Below are 23,169 nucleotides of genomic sequence, written 5' to 3' on the forward strand. Positions count from 1 at the left end.
GACAAAATGACACAGAAATTAATAACTTTAAGTTACCCATACGGCCTTCAACAGTGAGTCATTTTTACAAAGCACTCTCTTTTTCTGTCAACATTATATCTTTAACTTTAAATTGACAAATGCAGGAAATTATTCGTAAATAATGTACTAAACACTGTGGAACATTCATAATAGAAAGTGGACAAATAAAAATCATGATTTATAGGGTGGTTTTTTTTTCGGAATTTACTCATGTTTTAGTGAAGCCATTTGTAACGCATCTTTGTCGGAATTAAAATAAAAACAAAAAAGTTATAAATTTATATATTCATTTTGTCTTCATGTCTCTCACATAAACATTTTACCAAGCTGACCACACTCTTACTTATTAGTTAGGCGCACATCAACATTAAAACCTATGGCAAATAACTATGTCGGGAAATAAATGAAACAAAAGCAAAATTATTTGTCCTTTTAATCATTTTAACTTTTAAATAAGAACAACACATTTTATTAAAATAATCAAGTATTAATCTTTTCGATACAATTGTTAATTGCTTAGATTAAAGAATATATGATTGTTTAATCAGTTGTTATATTATTTGGCACGTGTCAATCGGTTCATTGATTTTCGGTATATCAAAGAAAAATGGGCACGTGCCTAGAAAATGTTAAATATCTTTTTTATTTATGATTATTTTTCTATAAAATTTGAAATTTATGCATTAAATATCAATCTTTAACATAATATGTAAAAATAACACGTATAACAGTACTCTTTCTAGTCCTTAGTGGCATTGTATAGTCCTTAGTGCACTAAGCAGTCCTTAGCAGTGTTTAGACGTACCGCCGTAAAACAACCATAAAAAACCGAGCAATTATAAAACTTTTTACTGAATCATATTTTTAAAGTACTCTATTTCTGCATGGATGAAGCAACGACACCACCATTGCCTTAAATGATGGAGTAAAAAACTCAGTATTTCAAATGAATCACACGTGAAATTTTTCATGTTATTTTCACTTGAACTTTGCAAAAATATGAAGGTATTTTTAATGATTTCAATTAAATTTTAGAAAAAAGATATTATTTTAACAATGTAATTTTTAAAAATTACGTGCATTTTACGTGTACCAAATTCCGGTGATTTATGCATGAACTATTATCACAAGATTCACGTGGAACCAACCAGTATAAGTAAGTTTAAAGTATTTCAAATGACAATTAACACTTAGACTATAGCCATACAGTAGGACAGTAAATGAACAAAAGACAAGTAAATCAGAAACATGCATGGATCACGCAAAAACATGCAGGGGCGACACTGAAGTAATGAGAGTTTGCTTCTTGCAAGAAATTGGCCGTGAAAACAATTTGATATGAAGACAAGCCTTTGTTTCAACTTTGTTTTAAAATTTCCAACATAAGGCTGTTACGGCCCAGATCAATGTTCTTAAGCATCACATATTTTTCTTTCATCTTATTGTTAGCTTTGTTAAAAAAATATTTACATATTATAGACTATATTTTTTATTATTTCTTTTTTGTTCAATTTCAGTTTAAAATTCTTTTTTTTACAATATTGGACTTCTTATTGTGTATTGAATTGAAACACGAACGCGGACCTCGATGAGAACACCTGGATTGAAAGTTTGCAAATGTTCCGACCAATGCAATTCGTTTTACTATGTAACGCGAACTTCAACGAAAGCACCTAGATGAAATATTGTGTATTGAATTGAAAAATGAACGCGGACCTCGATGAGAACACCTGGATTGAAAGTTTGCAAACGTTCCGACCAATGACATTCATTTTGATATGTAACGCGAACTTCAACGAAAGCACCTCGATAAATTATTTTTTTGTACGACAATTAGTTTTTAATTTGGACATTACCGCTAAAATATAGTTAATAAAAATTATATCAGAGCAACAGTGCATAATTGTTTCTTTTCCATTCTTGTTTATTTTAATAATGTTTATGTTGATTTCAATTTGGTAGGTAGACTTATATAATATGCCCTAAACGTAAATAAAATGCATTAGATGTAAGAGAATGTCGACTTAGAGCAAATCAAGGCCGTAAAACTTAAATCAACCAACCCATCGTTATCGCAGACTAAGATTTATCTCATATATACCGAATATATTTTTATTTATAGCAAGACTTTTTGTACGTCACGGTGAATGACAGCACAATTATCCCCTTACAGAATCGGAACCACAATTCACAATTACCGTAATGTGCTGCTTGTCCGCAATTAACGCCCGTTTCGCGTCAGTGACCGATATTACAATTTGACACAGTTTTAAAAGTTTTTTGAGCTGTTCCTTTATTTGCAATGTTGTACAAGACTTAACTGTTTATTAAATTCAACAAATGTTAACATTATGTTCATTCATTTTATTATTTAACACAACATTGTTTTTATTACAAGCTATTTCATATATCAATATACAGCTAGGGAATATTTGTTGTTGACCGAAACTATAAGATACATCGATTTAAACTATGTGAAAAATAAATAATTTTTGTAAGATACTTTAATTTCCGTGTCTACATTTAATTAACGAGTACACTATAGTTAGACAGAAAAAGAGAAACGGAAATATACAGGAATACCTAAAGTTTGTAAGTCATTGCAATGGACCATACGTTACTTACATTCACAAGTTTTCATAGCACTCAGCAAGTTTTGAAACGAATATGTGAGATAAAGATCTACTGCATTCGGGCAAATTAAAAATATGTTAAACATCTAACTATTTTATTTTTAACAGATTCACAAGTTTTGAATTTTTTGAACCGTGCACCAATATTTTATTGTTTTTATTTAAATTCTTTATATGTTACGTGTATTGATCATTCATTTGTTTAAATTGTGAAGTATATTACTTTAATAAGAATAAGTCGATAAAGTTTGAAACAAATAAACGATAGATACATCGATGTTGTTTTGCTTGAGTGATTTACCTGTTAAAAGCTCGGGTCGCAACACGGTTTAAAACGAATTGATACCAGTTTGAAATAGTTTAACGGGGGCGTGGCCTATTTGTTTGACATAACTTACCGCCAACTTGAATTAAATTGAACGACCGCAAGCGAAGCTATTTGACTGGCATTAAAATGATTTGATATGCATTGAAATAAATTAAAAATGATTTTTAATTTTTGTCAATCTTTATCAAATGACGATTAATTTCATTTAAACAGCGTTAACACGTTTTTGTCCGATCAAGTTAAATTCGGGTTACTAGTGACACAATAAACAAAATAGTCAAAACATGGATACATCAGTCATCATCGTATAACAATTTCAAAAGGAACAATTTAACAGAACACAAACACGTCTACTATCTACGAATACTTTGAGTGTCTGACGTCAGAAATTTTTATACGTCACATAACTTTGTCGTTTAATGTGCTAAAATGCGATTTAATAGTTTGCGATATTGAGAAAAATCTTGTTAAATTCATATAAAAAAAATCAGAATGCGAGTTTGAATTATTCCAATTATAATCCTGTCGCATTAATCGCAATAATAAAAACATCGCAATAATTTCTGAATTTACAGTATTTAGTTGCTATCATTGGTTGAGTTGATGTATGTCACAAGTTTTTCATTAATTTTTATATTAATCAGTGTTGTGTCCCCTTTTGGGTTTCTCGTTCGGATTGTTTCACATTTAGTCATGTCGGGGTAATTTTATACCGTTGTATGTAATGATTCAATGTTTTTCGATATTTAACGAAATGATCGGCAGATATTTGACGGGAACAAACTAAATTCTAGCTAGCTTCAAGTTGTCAAAAAAAGATACGGTACCACAGCTAACAAAAACCTTGAAGTAAACTCAAAACAAAGAACAGAAAATCAACATAAAAAAATAAAGTTTGAGAAACAGGAACCCCGAAATATATAAGGGTCACATCTTGTGTTCAGGGAAGATTCGAGTTCCTGTTCTACAAGTGACACCCGTCGTGTTATTTGTGTTCAAATTTTAAGTAGACGAGGGCTACAGTATGTCTAGTGATTATATATAATAGCCATATTTTGGCCTTGGCGACTGAATGGTCTAAGTAGTTGCACTACTGTATCAATAGCCTGTCAACTTTGAGGTTGTGAATTCGAATCCCAAAAATTGCAGATACACTCAATTCTAATCTTAATTTCCTAGGGTTGTCATTTTTCCTCCCGAAGGACCGTAGTTCTCTCCGGGCACTCCGGCTTCCTCCACCTTATATAAACACTGACTGCCACAAAATAGCACGTAGTAGGTACCGAAATTTGACTACACGATGGATATTGTTTTGATATAAAAGAACCCATAATGATTTATGAATCGTATGAAAGCTTGCATCAACTCAATTTTGTGAAATATTAATTTTTGTACTATGAAAATATTGAAACTGTATTATTTTGAAATACATCTCATTATGATCGGGTTCCTTTAATCTTTATTTTAATCTCAGGATAGTTGTGTTCCATGAATTTCTTTGTGTCAATATATTAAGTCTTTTTTCTCTTCCTGTTATTTTCATTGATAGAACCAATACTTCCTTTATATAAATCTTTAACCCATTGGAATTACTGATAACAGTGTTCATACTTCTGAATATATTGACTCCTTAAAACCAACGTCGCATTGGGTGAGAACCCTATCTAATTTTCCTTTTCCAGACTGGTGCTTTGCTGAATTTGTCGTTATGCCTTTTTATACGCCCATCAATGACGACTTATATGGCACACCTATCTGTACTGATGTGAAATCTGTTTTCCTTATTGCCTTTTTTTTTAGAACCAAGGTATGTTCTCATAACTTATGACCTATTCAATAACAGCACATACCCCTTGAAAGGTGTAATAACTTCATAAACATCTAGAGAGAACAGAATATAAGAAAAAAAATGGACGATTTGATAGATAAATTTATTTTACATTTTTCATTTCGGGCATTTTATAGCCGCTTGGTACGTGTATACAAACTGATCATATATGCATGCGTTATGAATTTTGCTCTTTGTTAAAGGTGAACTGTATTTACGAATTGCTACTTCGGTTTGTCTCTGGTGGATAGTCTCATATGCAACCTTGCCACATCTTTTAGTTTTGATTTAAATAATACAATGATATTTGTCTTTTAGCTGCTAAGAATAGTATAGACACTTATGTACAAGGCTCAAAAGACGGGCAAGGCGTATGGAGATACGACGATGATTCACAAATTATATTTATACAATGGGATCCTCCTAACCTGGAAATGGCGCTTCTGATATACATTTAAATCTTTGGAAAAATCATGGATATCGCTTCCATGACGTAACAGGAAACAGCCAATAATGCGTTTTTTTGTGAAATAAACATTAAGTACATTAGAATATTATATGACTAAGTTTCTGAATGTTTGTTTACATCCCTCATACACGATTCATATTGTTGATTTCAGATGATCATTGACATTTTGTTTGCTGTTCTTCTAAGTTATTATTTTGAGTCTTTTTGATGAAACAGTATAAGAGTTAAAGGCAAACACTATGATGTCATAGTTTATCTCTCCTTATCTCCCCTCCTATACATGTCTAGGGGATGATTGGTTAAAAGCAACCGAGGGGAGACTGTGTATATATCTTATTGGGTAAGTAGGTGGGATTTATTTTAATACACAGTTAGTAATGCTAACAAGTTGTTCTTGTTGGCATTTATTCTGTATAGACCAATGAAAGTTCTAAATATTGAGTGTTGAAGACTTAAATACTTTATCAGGCCTGGCACTGGTCTAAATACCACATGTTAAGATAGTGTGTTAGTGACCTAATACGATATATATGGGGTCCGTAAATTTCATTTAATAAGGAAACGAATCCTCATATGTAATTTACTGTACATTGTATTAGGTCACTAGCACACAATGTAACTTTATCTTACCAACTATCTTAACATTTGGTATTTAGACCAGTGGTCTATCAAAGTGATTAAGTATTCGCCTGTCTATATCATTAGAAGGAAATTGCACAAAAAATTTCCACTAATATCTTTTATCATTTAAATTCTAATCAGTTTCCTGTTAAGTTATCTTTACACAGAGATTTTTTGGTTTTAAGTTTTAAACATTGAAAAGTAAAATGACAAAAAAAATCCAAGGAAAATTAAAAAAAAAAAAAAAAAAAAAAGCCCCGCTTTAATTAGTGGCTAAATTTAAAGCTCAAACATAATACACAGACTGGAAAACAGACTTAGTACAGTTATTACTGTAATTTTCATTGTGTAGAAAATGGTGGTTTTAACCTGATTAAGCTAACTAAATCTTTCATTTGTATAAAAGTGACACAGAATTCCATTATATTGAAAGCATGTGTGAGCAAAATAAAAACAGACATACATTGGCACAAATATTGATTTTGTCACCAGCAAATTAAAACATAACTAAATTTGTATTTTTTTTCCCAACGGGATGTTTAAGTACACATCCACGTTCATTTTTGCTATACAGAGATTAACTCCTAACTATGATGCTGTCTGTCGATACTTTTATTTTTGGCATTGCACAAGTCATGTCTTCTTTGATTGTTAATTGTGTCTCTGATGCTTGATTTTTTTAAGCATTAAATGTTTTTAGCTTTTATGTGGCTTTTAGTATACCTCATAACAAAAATATTTTCATTTAATTGTGTACATTGTTCTATTTGGCGGCATTTTGTTCAAGGTTATGTTGATTTTTTTTTTGTGAAATTGTTTAATATCTTACCACTAATCTTATTGATTTTGAATTTACAATGTGTCATAGATCAAATTCATTCGTTCATGCAGTTTATGTTCACTTGTGTTAATATGTCTTTTGATTGAGATAATCCATTCCACATGTTTGATATTTTAAAGTTTGTATTTTTATGTTGTGATGTTACACTATTGTTTCAGATAAGGGCGGGGGTTGGTACCTGATAAAACATTTTAACCTGCAGCATTTGTTTGCACCTGTCGGGAATCTGATGTGTACTCGTTGTGATTTGTTGATGTGGTTCATAAGTGTTCTCGTTTTTGGTCAAGGTAGTTTTTGATGAAGTTGAAGTCCAATCAACTTGAAACTTATTACACATGTTCCCCATGATATGATCTTTTTAATTGTAATGCCAAATTAAAGTTTTGACCCAAATTGCATGGTCCACTGAAAAAAGAAAAAAAATAGGACGAAGCTCAGGTTAAAGTTTTGGTTAAAGTTTTTGGTCCAGGTAGTTTTTGATGGAGTTGTAGTCCAATCAACTGGACACATAGTACACATGGTCCCTATGATATGATCTTTCTTATTTTAATGCCAAATTAAAATATTGACCCCAATTTTACTGTCCTCTGAACGAAGAAAAGATAGTGCGAAGCTCAGGTTAACGTTTTGGTTAAATTTTTTGATGAAGTTGAAGTCCAATCAACTTGAAACTTAGTACACATTGTTCCTATGATATGATAATTCCAATTTTAATGCCAAATTAAAGTATTGACTCCAGTTACATGGTCCACTCAACATGTAAAATGATAGTGCGAGTGGGGCATCCGTGTACTATGGACACATTCTTATTTTTATATTGATTAGACCGTTAGTTTTGTCGTTTGAATGTTTTTTCACTAGTAAAAAACAATTGAGCTCTTTTTAGCTTGCTGTTCAGTTTGAGTCAAGGCTCCATGTTAAAGACCGCACAGGGCCTATAATGGTTTCCCTTTACAAATTGTAACACGGATGAGAGTTGTCTCATTAGCACGCATACCACATTTTCTTATATCTAGTTAAAATAGGTAAAAATGTAAAAAATTGGGTTTCAACAATCAAAATTGTAATCTTATTCACTATAGAAACAAACAAATAGTTAATCAAAGAATAACGAGATGACATATTAATTTGACACTCTAGACAAAGCTTGACAGCATCAGCAAAAACAAGAATACAAAAAATTACCAAAGCGCAAATATCACAAAACATTCATCTTCGCTAGCCAATGGTTACGATCCACTCCCGCTCTCTTCACCCTTGGCGGATTGAGTTAAAATTTCGGAGACACAACGTAAGGATTTTTATTGGTTGCAGTCAAAACTCGCTGCATCCAATCAAAAAGCGCCTATAACATGATCACGTGTAAATGTATAAAGTGTTTGTAAACAATTACCACGTGTTTATTGTGCAACAAGTCTTTACACCCCTAAACATACGACTATACTTAGTGACAACTTGAAGGTTTTTAATCAACAAACAGAAGTTCTTGTGTATGTTTTATGCACAAATGCATGAATGTTGACTTGTATTTTCATTTCCGGCTTTACCAAGTGTGTAGAATCTAGACGCTACCGTGTTTTTACCTCCAAAATGAAGAGTTCAAGTGCTACCATTGGTCAAGAATAATGTATTCAGAATGGGCGTGATTTTTATCTTCCGATAGATGGCGCAACATTGTTATCACAAATGTTGGCTCAATCCGCCAAGGGTGAAGAGAGCGGGAGTGGATCGTAACCCTTGGCTAGCGAAGATGCAAAACATTACAAGTTAATAAAAACAAATATAAAAAAAACACTAGAACTTTAGATCAAAATCGGTACATAGGTCATTAACGAACGCATAATATTCAAAAGAGCGCCTCCACTGGGTCATCAATGCAAATCTTAGGACACAGGCACTTGTCTCAGAAAAAAAAATTCCTATATACCTTATTATAACACAAGGTACTTAACTTGCATTTTAGAAAAATGTTGGGTGGTGACAAAGTTCCGTTATATGCCGCTGTATAGGCTGTTAATCCCACTAAAGCTTGTTATATCGTAAATCTAAATTGATTTATCTATACAATGGTGTTGAACATGCCTACATTTGTTGTCGGAATCATCCGTAGCAATCCTACCAAAGTATGTCAATCGTTATAATTTTGCAAACCGCTGAAGAATTGGCAATAAACGCGTCATGCTCCTTGTATATCTCGGTTTCCGATTGGTCAATTCTATGGGAAAGCCTAAATGATTCTCGGAGTTATCTGATCTTGTTTCATTTCATACGTAAAGTCAAGAGAGAGTGTGAAAGACATTGACGTCATGGGAAAATTTGTAACTTATTAGACATACCACAAACAACACTTGTTAGATTTTTTTCACGGTATATCATACAATTTTACTAACTGTATGATAATTTCTATTCATACGAAAACTAACAAGTTTTTTTAAAACGATTTTTATAATAAATCATTTACTGCGGCCGTTTATTGCCAATTCTTCAGCGGTTTGCAAAATTATTAAGATTGACATACTTTGGGAGGATTGCTACGGATGATTCTGACAACAAATGTAGGCATGTTATACACCATTGTATAGATAAATCAATTTAGATTAACGATATAACAAGCTTTAGTGGGGTTGACAGCCTATACAGCGGCATATAACGGAATTTCGTCACCACCTAACATTTTTCTAAAATGCAAGTTAAGTACCTTGTGTTATAATAAGGTATATAGGAAATTTTTTTTCTGAGACAAGTGCCTGTGTCTTAGGACCTGTCTTTAGATATTATAGGAAGATGTGGTGTGAGTGCCAATGAGACAACTTTCCATCCAAATAACAATTTAAAAAAAAGTAAACCATTATAGGTCAATGTACGGCCTTCAACACGGAGCATTGGCTCACACTAAACAACAAGCTATAAAGGGCCCCAAAATTACTAGTGTAAAACCATTAAAATGGGAAAACCAACGGTCTAATCTATATAAAACAAGAACTATCTTTAAAAAAGATATCAGACGTATTTAAATTTGAGTATATGTTTAAAACTATTATTTAGATAACCTTCAGAAGCACAATGAAGCAGGACCTCTTTAATTAAATCCAGCGGAAATCGCACATGCGTAGGTGCGTTCTAAAAGTCATGTACGTTCGTACAACAATTTAAAGTTTACATTAAAATTTAAATAATTGTCTCGAATTAACAGCTGTTATGGATGCAAGGAGCTATTGGAGAAACAATCATTTTAATAAAAATATAAATCTTTGTAAGATCTAGTTCAAATATTTATAGTTTTTCACTTGCTTTCCATCACGATATAATTAACGAGAAGTTTTTTTTTTACACACAGCCAAATCACCCACCATGACAGCATTTTGTCCAATCACAGAAAGGATTTTCGAGCATGCGTATTCTGTTGCCATAGAGCGTTCTTCAGTTCAAAGGGCACAAACCGAAACTATACCGACTACGTCGAAAATACGAGAAACGAGAAACACGTATAAATTACATAAACAAACTACAACTACTGTACATCAGATTCCTGACTTAGGACAGGTGCAAATATTTGCAGCGGGATTAAACGTTTTAATGGATCCAAACCTTCTCCCTTTTACTAAAACAATAGCATAACATCACGACATAGAAAAACACACGATAAAATATCAATTGGCAGGCCTAACTCAATCAAAAAACGTAAATTAATACACTTTGAACGAATAAATTTGATCGGCGATATCTGAATGCAAATGCACAGTTAATAAAATATTAGGGACAAACATTCAATGCCAAAAAGTAGACCAAAAAGTCCAAACAAAGCCATGACAAGACACCACTGCGAAATATTTAACCCTTCGAAAATATTCACTTAAGAAAAAAAACTGGTTTTAATAATACATGTAAATCTTGAAGTTTATACAAATGGAGTAAGAAGACGTTTGCATTGTAAAATAAAAACGCCGACAGTAATTCGTAAATAAAAATATGTAAATAAAGATTGATTATTCATTACTGTGAGAAAATATCACTGAAACCATGTACTTTTCATGTCTAGTTATGTAATGCAATTTCTACAATTCAAATGAGACATGTAAAATGAACATTCACCTGAAGTAAAGAATGTTGTTACAACAAACGAATCTGCAGTCAGTTTTATTGAAAATATTCAGAACAGTCTGTTTATCAACAAGAACTTTAAGAAATTATGCTTATATCATGGACTAAGAAGAACAATTGGAACTGCACGAGTGACGCTCAATTGTATAATATCATGTAGGGAAGTGCACACCATATCAATATATTAATACTGTTCGGGAAAAGTTTGCCATTCCGCTGCGTGCAAAGGTTGACTTATTGATTTTCGTTATATAACAGAAACATTTAGTTATGCACCAACACGGTATTAGCTTCCTGATGTTGTCTAATTTAAAAAATAGATGTGGTATGATTGCAAATGAGATAACTCTCCGCAATATATCAAATGACACATAAATTAACAACAGTTACTATAGATCACCGTACGGCAAAGCTAATACAGCATAGGTATCTATAAAAGGCCCTGAAATGATAAATGTAAGATAATTCAAACGCAAAAACTAACGGCCTAATGTGTGTACAAAAAAATGAACGAAAAACAAAAAACGACAACCACGGAATTACAGGTTCCTGACTTTTGATGAGCACAGAAAGAATATGACAGTGGTTAAACTATTATAATAAAATTGCTAAAATAAATATAAATGGGGGAATATATAAAAGAGATAACTACTCGACCAAAGAGCAGTAAACAACCGGAGGCCAACATTGGATCTCCAACTTGGAGGGGAAAATCCCGCTACCGGAGGCGAGCTAAATCAGTTGATCCCCTAACTGAAAATGTGTACTAGTTCAATGAAAATGGACGCCATAATAAACTAGAAAACATATAAATCAAATACAGTTTGAAGGTGCCAACCCTCCCAAATAAGGACAGTTATAACAGTACAATATAAGAACTTATTGCGTCACAAATCATCAAATGTATGAGCTAAGATATTAGACTAAGTACTCAATAATAATTAAAAGACTTGAGGAAAGATGTTTCCTAGGTGAACAAATTTTCATATCAAACCTAAATAAATAATGTTATAATTTAATAGATTTACGGGAAATGTAGAGATTACGGTTAGAGTGTCATTATCTCAACACACGAACACGTCAAAATACATTAAAACGACAACATGCAGTCTTCAATTAGACGAATGTGTATACAATTTGTAAAACTTGTCCCTTGTCTACAAAAATGTGAGTTTTAAAAAGAAGACTATCAAAAGTATGTCATTTCCACCAAAATAAAGAACAAGAGGCTGTCAGAACGACAGCAAACCGGATTTATTAACATTTATTTGTGTCCTGCCAATATCAAAAGAACCATAACTGATGAACGGTGAAAGTGAAAATTGTCAATATCAAATTTGACCTCACTTTTGTCATCAGTATCAACATATTAAAATTTGAAATGCTTAGGTTGAATGGTTCATGATTAAATGCATCAAAATGAATGGAAACGCCATTTTTCGATCTTTCAAGAACCATAACTCCTGAACGGTTAAAGACAACATAGACATTATTGAACTTGACCTCCATTTTGTCATCAGTAACAACATATTAAAATTTGGGAAGCTTTGGTTGAACAGTGCATGCGTAAATGCACGGACACGACTGGAAATGCCATTATTCAATCTTCCAAGAAACATAACTCCTTAACGGTAAAAGTCAAAATCGTCATTATTGAACTTGACCTTCATTTTGTTGTCAGTAACAACATATTAAAATTTTAAAAGCATGAGTTAATGCACGGACAACATTTGGTTGCCGCCCGCCCGACCGACCACCCGACAGCCCGTTGTACATCCCCAAATCAATAACCGACATTTTTGTCACAAAAATCCGGTTAAAAATGGACAATCACTAACAATGCTCCTGGCTTTTAAAAAGTGGGATTTCAAATCGTCAAAGCTTCACTTTCAGCTATTATAATAGTTAACTATTTCTTTTCTCTTTTAAGGGACTTTAGATGTGTGTAAATTAAGCTCTAGATCAATGTTCTGTGTAAAAAAGATAGTCTAGAAATTATTCGATGTGTTACCTGCAGCATCTTAATAATTTGAACATTATATAATTGATTGAAAACTTTGAAATTGATTGATATCGATCTACATGATTAAAGATATCTTGTCATTTGATCTATGAATAGGTATTTTGGTAACTTTGTTAGTCTTGTATTATTTTCATTTTAGTTTCTTGTGTACAATTTGGAAATTAGTATGGCGTTCATTATCACTGGACTAGTATATATTTGTTTAGGGGCCAGCTGAAGGACGCCTCGCTACATTGAAGACCTGTTGGTGAGCTTCTGCTGTTGTTTTTTATTTGGTCGGGTTGTTGTCTCTTTGACATATTCCCCATTTCCATTCTCAATTTTATTATTCTAAATAATAAGGATGTTCTTCTCTGACGGATAACCTTGGCCTTATTGGTGACAAAATTTTGAAACTTTTAATCCTCGGTTGTCTTCATCTTTGTACTTGTTTTGGCTTTCAACCTTTTTCATCTGAGCGTCGCTGGTAAGTCTTGTGTGGACGTGGCGCGCGTCTGACGTTTTTAATTTTTTTAACCTGGTACCTTTTGTTGGCTATTATTTGTTTGTTTCTCTGTCCTTTATTTTCTCCCATTTATTTGTATTGTAGTCCTGTCATGTAATGTTGTCATTTTAATGTTATAATAAGTTAACATTGCCATTAAAGCGGGGGGTTCGGCATGTCACAAAACTAGGTTCAACCCACCATTTTTTTTTTTAAATGTCCTGTACCAAGTCAAAAATGGCCATTGTTATACTATAGTTCGTTTCTGTGTGTGTGACATTTTAATGTTGTGTTTCTTTTGTGTCGTGGTTCTCTTATATTTGATACGTTTCCCTCAGTTTTAGTTTGTATCCAGGAATTTTTTTTCTCTATCGATTTATGAATTTCGAACACCGGTATACTACTGTTGCATTTATTTGTAGTATACTTTTGTTCTGATAATACAGAAAAACGCAAAAATAATTGAAATTAATAGAAAACACCCCAAAAATAGATTCTGGAAAAAAAGGGTTGGGCCATACAAAAAGTCCTGTCCTCAAGTACCTATGACACGTACCCCTGTTCCATTCTCAGTTCTAACTACACATGGCTGTAATCCAATTTAGTTTGCAATTGCATGCACTGGTAAGCTCTCTCGTATACATTTAGAGTACACTGGGGCAAACATATAATGACAGAGTTTTATTTTAGATGTCCGAGCACGGTCTCTTTAATACGTAGTGCCAAGACCATCCCTATATCAAAATGCGCTCAAGCCAATTTTCATTGCTGAAATTTGAAAAAATATTCTTATGTTCTATAGCCTATGACACAGGAAATACAATAAATTTTTTTTCAAGAAATTTTCAATTTTTCAGCTAAGTACATTTTGTATGTAGACGATGTGACGTAAATGAAACCACAAATTAAAAGGGAACGCCTAAAATAGTTATTTACTTTTAATTTTTTCTTTAGAATTTGTAATGTTATAAAATTATATTTACACCCTAATTTTTATGATCTTTTATTTTAAATGTAATATACAAAAGATTTTACCTTTTCATCTGATATAATTAATGTTTTACGGTTGGCTGAACAACAAACATCTCTACCGTTTAACTATATTGACATGAATCAGCTGACTTGCTATACTATTTAATACTAATACTATGTATATCCGTAATGTAATGCTCGAGTGACTACGTGTATGAAATACTATAAATCGTACCTAAATTTAGGGTAGAGGAGGAAAACTGCATATGGAAATGCAGCCGATAGAGAATACGTCTGAAGCTATAAGGACTTTATTGAATTCACAATGAACTGCTGAATCTAATAAACGGTTAGATATAGAGTTGCTTAGCACGTGAAGGAGATGCCGCTTCCGGGGTTTTGAACATATTCATATTTCTGTCAAAATGTGCCAAAACTGTGCCAATCTTGCTGACTTAGATGCTCCTCCATGGATGTGTGAGCCAGGGATGAAAAGAATAAAGAAGGAATCGGGTGATGAAGTGAACTGTCAAACATGTGTTCTGGCTGTAAGTAGTTTATTCTGTAGAATATTATGTATAATTTACACAGAAAACTTTCTATCAGATTTATTGCTGCTTTTACTCTCAATGTCAAACTGACTATGCCGTGGAAACAATGGAGCGAAGAAAAAGACAAACAGCGGTAAACAAAACATAATATAGAAAATTGAATAATTACCAACCGTCACACCTCACCAAAAGATTGCAAGTGATCTCATGTTCTTTAAAAGGGTTAGAAAATCCTGCTCCATACATGGCACCCGTCGTGTCGCAACTCGAAAAATCAGCAATCACCTTATCAGTCTATGTTGTCTGATTTTATATTTAATCGAAGACTTTTTAAATTTCCATGACACCTAACATTTTGCATCTTAATTTTAAAAGATTATCTGATTGAAGGTTAAAAACAATATTCTGCGATTTTTACAAACGTCTACAGAATATATTGAGTTATTTAACTAATATCAGTTATTTTCCTCGCCAATTTGTAAAACGAATGAGTTTATATTGAGAAATATAAACATTTTGACCACAATATACCAAACATACATATTTTATCTTGAGGTGATTATACATTTCACAATGACAGGTTGGACCTTTGATCTGCATCGTACGTACATATTTGGCCCTGTATCAAATATTTAATAATAATATTTCTTTTTGTTAATCTTCAAAGATATTGCATTTTTTTTCCTTCAAAATAACTGTAAGAAACTTTCCTCCCTATTTTCAACATTATTTTTATTCATATTTCATGATTGAACTAATAAATTTAAGAGTGATTTAAAACAAAACAAAAAGACAACATATTCAATCTAAATATATTTCTTTAAACTCCAGTAAGAATTGCGAGATTTTCACTTCTTTTCTTGTCTTATGAAAGATAAAAAAATCAATTGTAATTTTAGGAGAAACCATGTAACTTCAAAAAGGGGAAGGGGATGTATGTTTTTTTGTCTGAGTCGGATTGGGTTTTTTGAGTTTTTCTGTCAATCAAATTATATATTTTTTCAAAAAATTAAACACAATATACATTTTTTTTGTTTTTATCAAATTGGGTATTAGAACATTTTATTTTATTTTAAAATAAAATGTTCATTCCCTAAAGATGTAAAATTAACAGACGTTCATATTTATCCATCTTTTATCATTCAGTAGGGTTGTATATTACGAGCAAGTTATAACTTCATGATGACTCATTTAATAAAATACTGTCGCGTCAGTTTTTTGTTACTTTAGATTATTTTTCTAAAGACGGGATTTTTATTGCATATATTATGATATAATTCGTCTAAATAACAGCCCAACAATGTTGATCTGTTGCCGCAAATTTTAGTTTTCCCCGGGTCAGGATTCGAACTTATACTACTGAGATAACGTTGCACCAAATCGCCTTGCACGTTTTGCTCAGCGGTCTAGACCACTCGACCAATTAGGCTGGACAAAAATCAAGCTTTGGTGTTACCTTTCCTCGTAATTTTTTATCGAAAGCTTGATTTTTGTCGAAAGTAGGTGGTCGAGTGGTCTAGCGCGATAAATGATATCCTACGTTAAACTAGGTTTTTAGTCCCCCCCTCCAAATGAACATACCGAGCCTCACTCTTGAATTTTCTATCGGTTTTGTTACGCTTCAAGAATAATATCTCAACATAATCAATGGAAGATTTTAGTTCAACATTTGTGTTATTTTTATTTCAAGTATTGAAGCATAAACTTTCGTGTTTTCACCTGAAAATATGCCAGAATCAAATTAAAATATCTAAAAAAAATCTTGACAGTATTTTTTTCTTTGCATTTTTCGATAGTGCATATATATACGCATCAACGCAAGATATTACTATCTCTGTCTAAAACGTAACAACTAAACTTACTTGCAGAACGCCAACCTGTCATTCAGTTAAAAACAGTATTCTTAATATTTTATTTCAAAAGACTTTTACGATGTGAGAATAACAAGAAAATGCAAACAACTGACAGAGGAGCGACTAAAAACACTAAAGCAAAAATTTTGTTTTCAGAATTTAAAGCTTTCGGATCATGTCTTCATAAACGACATTATCAAAACTCACAACGTCTACAGAAGGAAACATTCATCGCCACCTTTACGACATGCTGCAGATTTGACTGCGCACGCTCAATGGTGGGCGGTGCATTTAGCAGAAAATGACGAATTCCTACACAGTAAATGCATTCTTAAGAACCAGAGAATTGGCGAAAACTTGGCAGTTAAGTTTACTAATGGAGATACATTTTCTGGTATATAAAATTTATATCATTAAACTTAAAGAGTCTTACATAGCCTTTAGGGCGTCAAAAGAGTTTCATCTTTTGGAAATTCCATTACTATGTTATCAGTATATAAACACCGTTTTAATAAAAATTGTAACATATTGAGCTATTGCTTGTTCAAATTGAAGATTTTGTTAACTAATTAGAGAAATGTCTGCAGTTTCTTGCAGAAGAAAAAATAAAGAAATATATTTATGATTTATGTTTTAGACAAATTACTCTTCCCTATTATGGATATATATTTGTTTGGCTAATATTCAGTGAAAGCAGGTCTTCTTGCACTTAAAAATATCCCTCCAACATCATCTGTTAAGATAAGGCTCATTCCGACACTATCCATCTCGACATAACGAAAAAAATACTGATTTTGTGCTTCTTTCTGTACCCTTTAGGCTTTATGATTTCATTTCCATATTTAAGTTTATTTAGGCTGATGGTGTTAAAACATTTTAATTGAAATGTTCTTTTCGTTTGGCAACAGAGAAATATTATAACTCGATACACAGATCACTTTACAACTGGGTTAATTTATTTTCCAAATGCGCTTAAGGTAACTTTTTGAATAGTATTTCGTAAGTAAGATTTGGTGATTGTTTTTCACTTATTGTCCTTTGGTAAAAATTTAATGACTACCGATGGTGCGATCAAACTTAGAAAAAAACATAGACACAGAGTGCACAGAAGTGGGTTGATGGGATTGAAATGCGATTCATTTGACTGCCTGTAGAAACGAATGGTATTATGTATAGGAATACAAATGTAACTTTGCGACCTACGGATCCGCAATTTTTTTTTTAGATGTAAAGAGAGAATGGTACGTTCACAGCATGCGCTATTAAATTTGATTTCCGACATAACGTGGATAAGTATTAATACATCCCACACACATAACATGGGTTTTACTCCTACATCGGAAAAACAATGTTTACCTTCGATAACAATTTGTCAAATTTAATATAAATTGGCGATCCTGTCATACTTTAGTCCAAACAAACGATTCAACTGATCAAAATCGGCAATTCCAAAAATTGAATATCTGTATTGGAAATATATAAAAACTCGGCAAAATGTTGACTTTAACACTAGTGTTTGAATATATAAATGTACAATTCTGTGAAGCCCTTTCCAACTGCTTTTCCAGCTTCTTCTTGCGGTTGTTGCTACAGGTTCGGGGATGTTGACTCCTTACACACATGTTTAAACTTGACACATTCTTTATGTGATTGTCCTAAGTCATTGTCTGTAATCCAATAGTTGTCGTTGGTTGTTGCCTGTACTGTTTGGTTTTCTTTATTAAGTTTTAGCATAGTACTAACAACAAATAGAAAGACCAGTATAATGAACGGTATGGACTTTTTAAATTGTTGAAGGCTGTAGTTTCTTACATCCATGTCATTTAGTCTCTGTTGGATATATAGTATCAATGACTAGCTTACATATTCTTCAAATTTTTATCAATCTTATTAAAATTCAATCTTTGCACTTGCTCATTTTTTATGCTTGATCACTGTGTGGTGCACTCGCTCATTTTTCATGCTTGGTCGCTGCGTGGCTCCCACTCAGCGACCAAGCATAAAAAACGAGCGAGTTCGGAGATTTAATTTTAATTAGATTGAATTTGAATAGACTATTTTGACATTTACAATTAAGACATTAATTTTTCTCTTTTTTGTTGTTGTTTTGTTTACGTTTTAAGATGAACAATGCACATGTCAAAATATTACACAACAAACATATATCGACGTTACTTACATGGACCAAAACACACCTATTATAGTTAACAGTAAATTATTAAAATATATAATGTGAGTATTTAAGCCACCATTGAAGCAGAAAACCACTACTTGACTTCCGTATAAGTCGGAAAATGACACATAACCTTATGACTTGTTAGTTTTAATGTTGAAATCTAATTTGACAAAAGTTGTACTAGTGTGGCTTTATAAATACTTTTTAGTTGTTCACACACTTAAATATTTACCGTTTAAGGAAAAGAAGTCACTGATGATTGGTATAGTGAAATCAACATGCATAGATACGGAAGAGAAACTGACAATTCAAGGACAGGTAAGTGACTGCCTTAAAGTATATGGTGTATCAACTATAAATTTAAACTTTAACCCGTGTAAGTAATCCGTCGCATCTTCCTACGGACCCTAACTTCCAAGTGATACATTTTAACAAATATCTGTAAGACCGTAAAACGAAAAAAGAACTATTTCTACTTTTCTGTTTACTATTTTTTTAAGACTAATATGGAAAAAAAGTATTTTACCCTCCACTCTTATTTCTTCTGTTTGTAAATGTAAGAATTGTTCTAAATACTATAAGGATTTTATTATCCCAGACATAGATAACCTTAGCCGTATTTGGCATCACTTATAAGAAGTTCGGGTCATTAATGCTCGTCGGGTTGTTGTCTCTTTGACGCATTCCCCATTTCCATTCTCAATTTTATCTTCAACTTTGTACTTTTTTTGCTTTCTTTACTATTTTGATTTGGGCGTCACTGGCGAGTCTTATGTAGGTAGAAAATACGCACGTCGAAATGTACTATTGTAATGTGTATTTATATTTAACATTGGCATAAAAGCGCGAGGATTGGCTAGCCACAAAAGCAGGTGCAATCCACCATTTATTTCTTAAATGTCTTGTACCAAGTCAGAAAAATGACAGTTCTTATCTTTAATATCCGTGTGCGTTGCATTGTCGTTTTGTATTTCAGTTGCACTTCAGTGTTTCTGTTGTTTCCTTGTTTTCCTCTTATAGTTGATGTGTTTACCTCATTCACTCAATCGATTTATAACTTTCGAACAGCAGTATACTACTGTTGCCTTTATTTATGCTAAGATTTATATAAAAAGAATCATGTGCAAGCATACAATACATCTCAGATTTTAATGTATTGTTTGGAGGAAATATTAGGAAAGTCTTTTTATGAGGAAATATAAGTCTAACCACAGAAAACGCAATATTATTATATTATAGAATGAAATTCAAAACAGTGTAGCTGTGGCTATTGATTGACAGATTAAATTCATCCATTGACTGGGACAATTTACGTGAACGTTTGTCTGTAACGACCACTGTTCACGACGTACCTACGATAGACATTTAAACTGTAGGGGTCACCAAGGGTTTCTAAACGCCTTTAATTATAAAATAATTCGAAAAATTAATCAGGAATAATATTTATGTTTTGATTTATATAATTGATATAAATCAAAACATCGTGTTATTTCTGATTAATTTTCGAATTACTTTATTTAGGTGTTGAGAACCTTTGTGTCAATCAATGGCCACAGCCACACTGTTTTGAATTTCATTCTAAATTAAATTGATGCATTGCATTATCAGTTGTGACTAGCATCTAATAGTCAAACAACTGTTTTGTATTTATAACAAACTAAATATTTTATATCGCTTCAAATGTATTACTATTTATATCATACCATATGACTTGTGTGTATGGTACTAGTATTTAGTCAAAGAAAAGTCAACATAAAATTGAAAAAAATAAATCATGTGAAAAGCAGAAATTACAAAGTTATTTATAAAAAATAATTATTTTTTTATTTGTGTTTGTTAATGCATTTCATAATTTGATGCATTTGTCTTTGTATACGATGTGTTTTTACTTTATATTTATACATTGCAATGTTTTTCTTTTTAAATACATGGGTTATTTCCCTTTGTACAGATGTTAAACGAACTAGATCTATTTAGAAATTTCCAAAGCTCTGATTCCTTTCACGGATTTGGCTATACTTTTTGGACCTTTTGGATTATAGCTCTTCATCTTTTATATAAGCTTTGGATTTCAAATATTTTGGCCCCGAGCATCACTGAAGAGACATGTATTGTCGAAATGCGCATCTGGTGCAAGAAAATTGGTACCGTTAATTTAATTGAAACACAACAAAACAATTTGATAAGCATTGAATACATGAATGAAGAAATATCACTTGCAAAACATATACATGCATTATTAACGTTTTGAAAAAATACTGCATAATATTGATTCTTCAATAATGCAGTTCTTATTTCGGGTTTACATGCCATTGGGTACGAAAAAAATTTGTAAAAACCTATTACACCCAATTATATATTAGTACATGGGTTGTATTTTTTTGTTAGATATACCGTTGTCAATTCTATAAAGGGTTAAGTCCCGATGTATTTTGCTAATCCAAATGCAAATCGAATTAAGTTTTATTGCTAAGCCAGTTTAAGATTTTATCTGTATATTGCTAGGACATTTCAGTCAGGTTGTATGGAAGGAGACCAGAGAAGTTGGAGTAGGGAGAGCAAGGACGAACGATGGAAAGGTGGTGGTTGTCACAAACTACAGACCTGCTGGAAACAAACCTGGTGCTTACTCCACTAATGTTCTCCCACCCTCGGACACATCAAAATATGAACAAACAGGTACATAAAGATATATAAGTTTTTCCTGCATTGTCAAAGGTAGAGCAGTTTTAGTAAGCGATCGACTTCGTTAGTCCGTCTGTCCATCAGTCCGTTCGAAAGAAACATCTCAAAGATGTATTGGCTTCTATTAAAGGAATTATTTCTCAAAATGTGAATGAATATTAGCATTTTCTGAGTGTTAATCGAACAATTTATTGTTTTATCATTACCCGGTATTTAAGAACTGGTGATAACAATATATACAAAAAAATCTGAACTCCCAGGAAAATCCAAAAAGAAAAGTCCCCAATCAATTGGCAAAATCAAACGCTCAAACACATCAAACGAATGGATAACAACTGTCATATTCCTGACTTGGTACAGGCATATTTCTTTGTGTGTGTAGTAAATGGTGGATTCAACCAGATGTTTAAGCTAGTTAAACCTCTCACTTGTATGACAGTCGCATATTTTACATCAAAGTTTAGTTCAGTTTGTTCAAAATTTTGAAAGTTGTCGTTTAAAGCACAATATCACGGAAACATGTAAAATTTGAAAAAAATGTGTCTTTTAACATTGCTAAATGGCATTTTGATTGTATGAAAGAGTTAATAGTAGCTTACCGATGTTCATATCTCGTTAATCCATGTAAATATACAAATCAAGATAGATAACCGAGAAAATTGCAAGACCTCCCAACAGAGCAAAACCGATGTGTTGACATGGTATATAGTTCTTGATAGGATGCACATCCGCGATGCCCATTCCAAAGGTTGTTGAAATATTAAGATAGGTGGTGAATCTACAGATCCGATGATTGTTCTTGTATCCTAAAATCTATGAACAAGACAGCATGTCTCTCGTATGTGGACAATGACCTAAACCCATTGTATCGGTCAAACAATACGCATAAGTCAAATTGTTAAATAATTTGTTTAACTGTATTGCATAAACACTCGCATACATATAAATTTTAGTTTTTTATAAGTAATATATAGACTGAGAAGACAAACCTCATTTAACTGGCTAATTAATCGCCCTCGTATATTTTATCCCTGTCAAATTATTTGTAGGTTAAGAAATCTTGATCATGATAATGATGATAAAACTGGAAATAAATTATATTGATATTAGAAAGGTACTAGTAATTCCTGTCTTAAAGTGAGAGGGTAAGCGCTATAGAACCAGGTTTAATCCACCATTTTCTACATTTGAAAATGCCTGTACCAAGTCAGGAATATGACAGTTCTTGTCCATTCGTTTTTGATGCGTTTTGTTATTTGATTTTGCCATGTGATTATGGACTTTCCAAATTGATTTCCTCTGAGTTCAGTATTTTTGTGATTTTACTTTTTATATTGTCATTTGATTTCCTTCTTCTAAAAGTCATTACCAATATTACAGAATACAAAAAGGATAACAAAGAAATGATATGTCTCCTAATGCTACCTAAAGGAACATCTTTTTTTAGTATACAGTCGCCCACTTTGACCTTACTTGTGAATCTTGCAGCGCTAGTATATTATATAAACAATAGATATATTAAATTTTTGTAGTTATCGCAGTTTTCATCATTTAAATGCATACTCTGTAACTTATTTGTTTAT

At 32.3% G+C, this 23,169-nt stretch overlaps 1 protein-coding gene across 1 annotated transcript in view; it reads left to right on the top strand.

Moving 5' to 3' along the window:
* The first annotated feature begins 14,552 nt into the window (after positions 1 to 14,552).
* LOC134708433 (uncharacterized) overlaps positions 14,553 to 23,169 on the top strand; it is a 29,713-nt gene continuing 21,096 nt past the window's right edge. The window contains exons 1-4 of the mRNA XM_063568952.1: positions 14,553 to 14,869; positions 16,882 to 17,119; positions 19,142 to 19,219; positions 21,407 to 21,580. Of these exons, the coding sequence (XP_063425022.1) occupies positions 14,747 to 14,869; positions 16,882 to 17,119; positions 19,142 to 19,219; positions 21,407 to 21,580 (613 nt within the window). The 5' untranslated portion in view covers positions 14,553 to 14,746. The remainder of the gene's footprint in view (positions 14,870 to 16,881; positions 17,120 to 19,141; positions 19,220 to 21,406; positions 21,581 to 23,169) is intronic.

This window comes from Mytilus trossulus, chromosome 2 (genome assembly GCF_036588685.1).
Source record: "Mytilus trossulus isolate FHL-02 chromosome 2, PNRI_Mtr1.1.1.hap1, whole genome shotgun sequence".
Lineage (NCBI taxonomy): Eukaryota > Metazoa > Mollusca > Bivalvia > Mytilida > Mytilidae > Mytilus > Mytilus trossulus.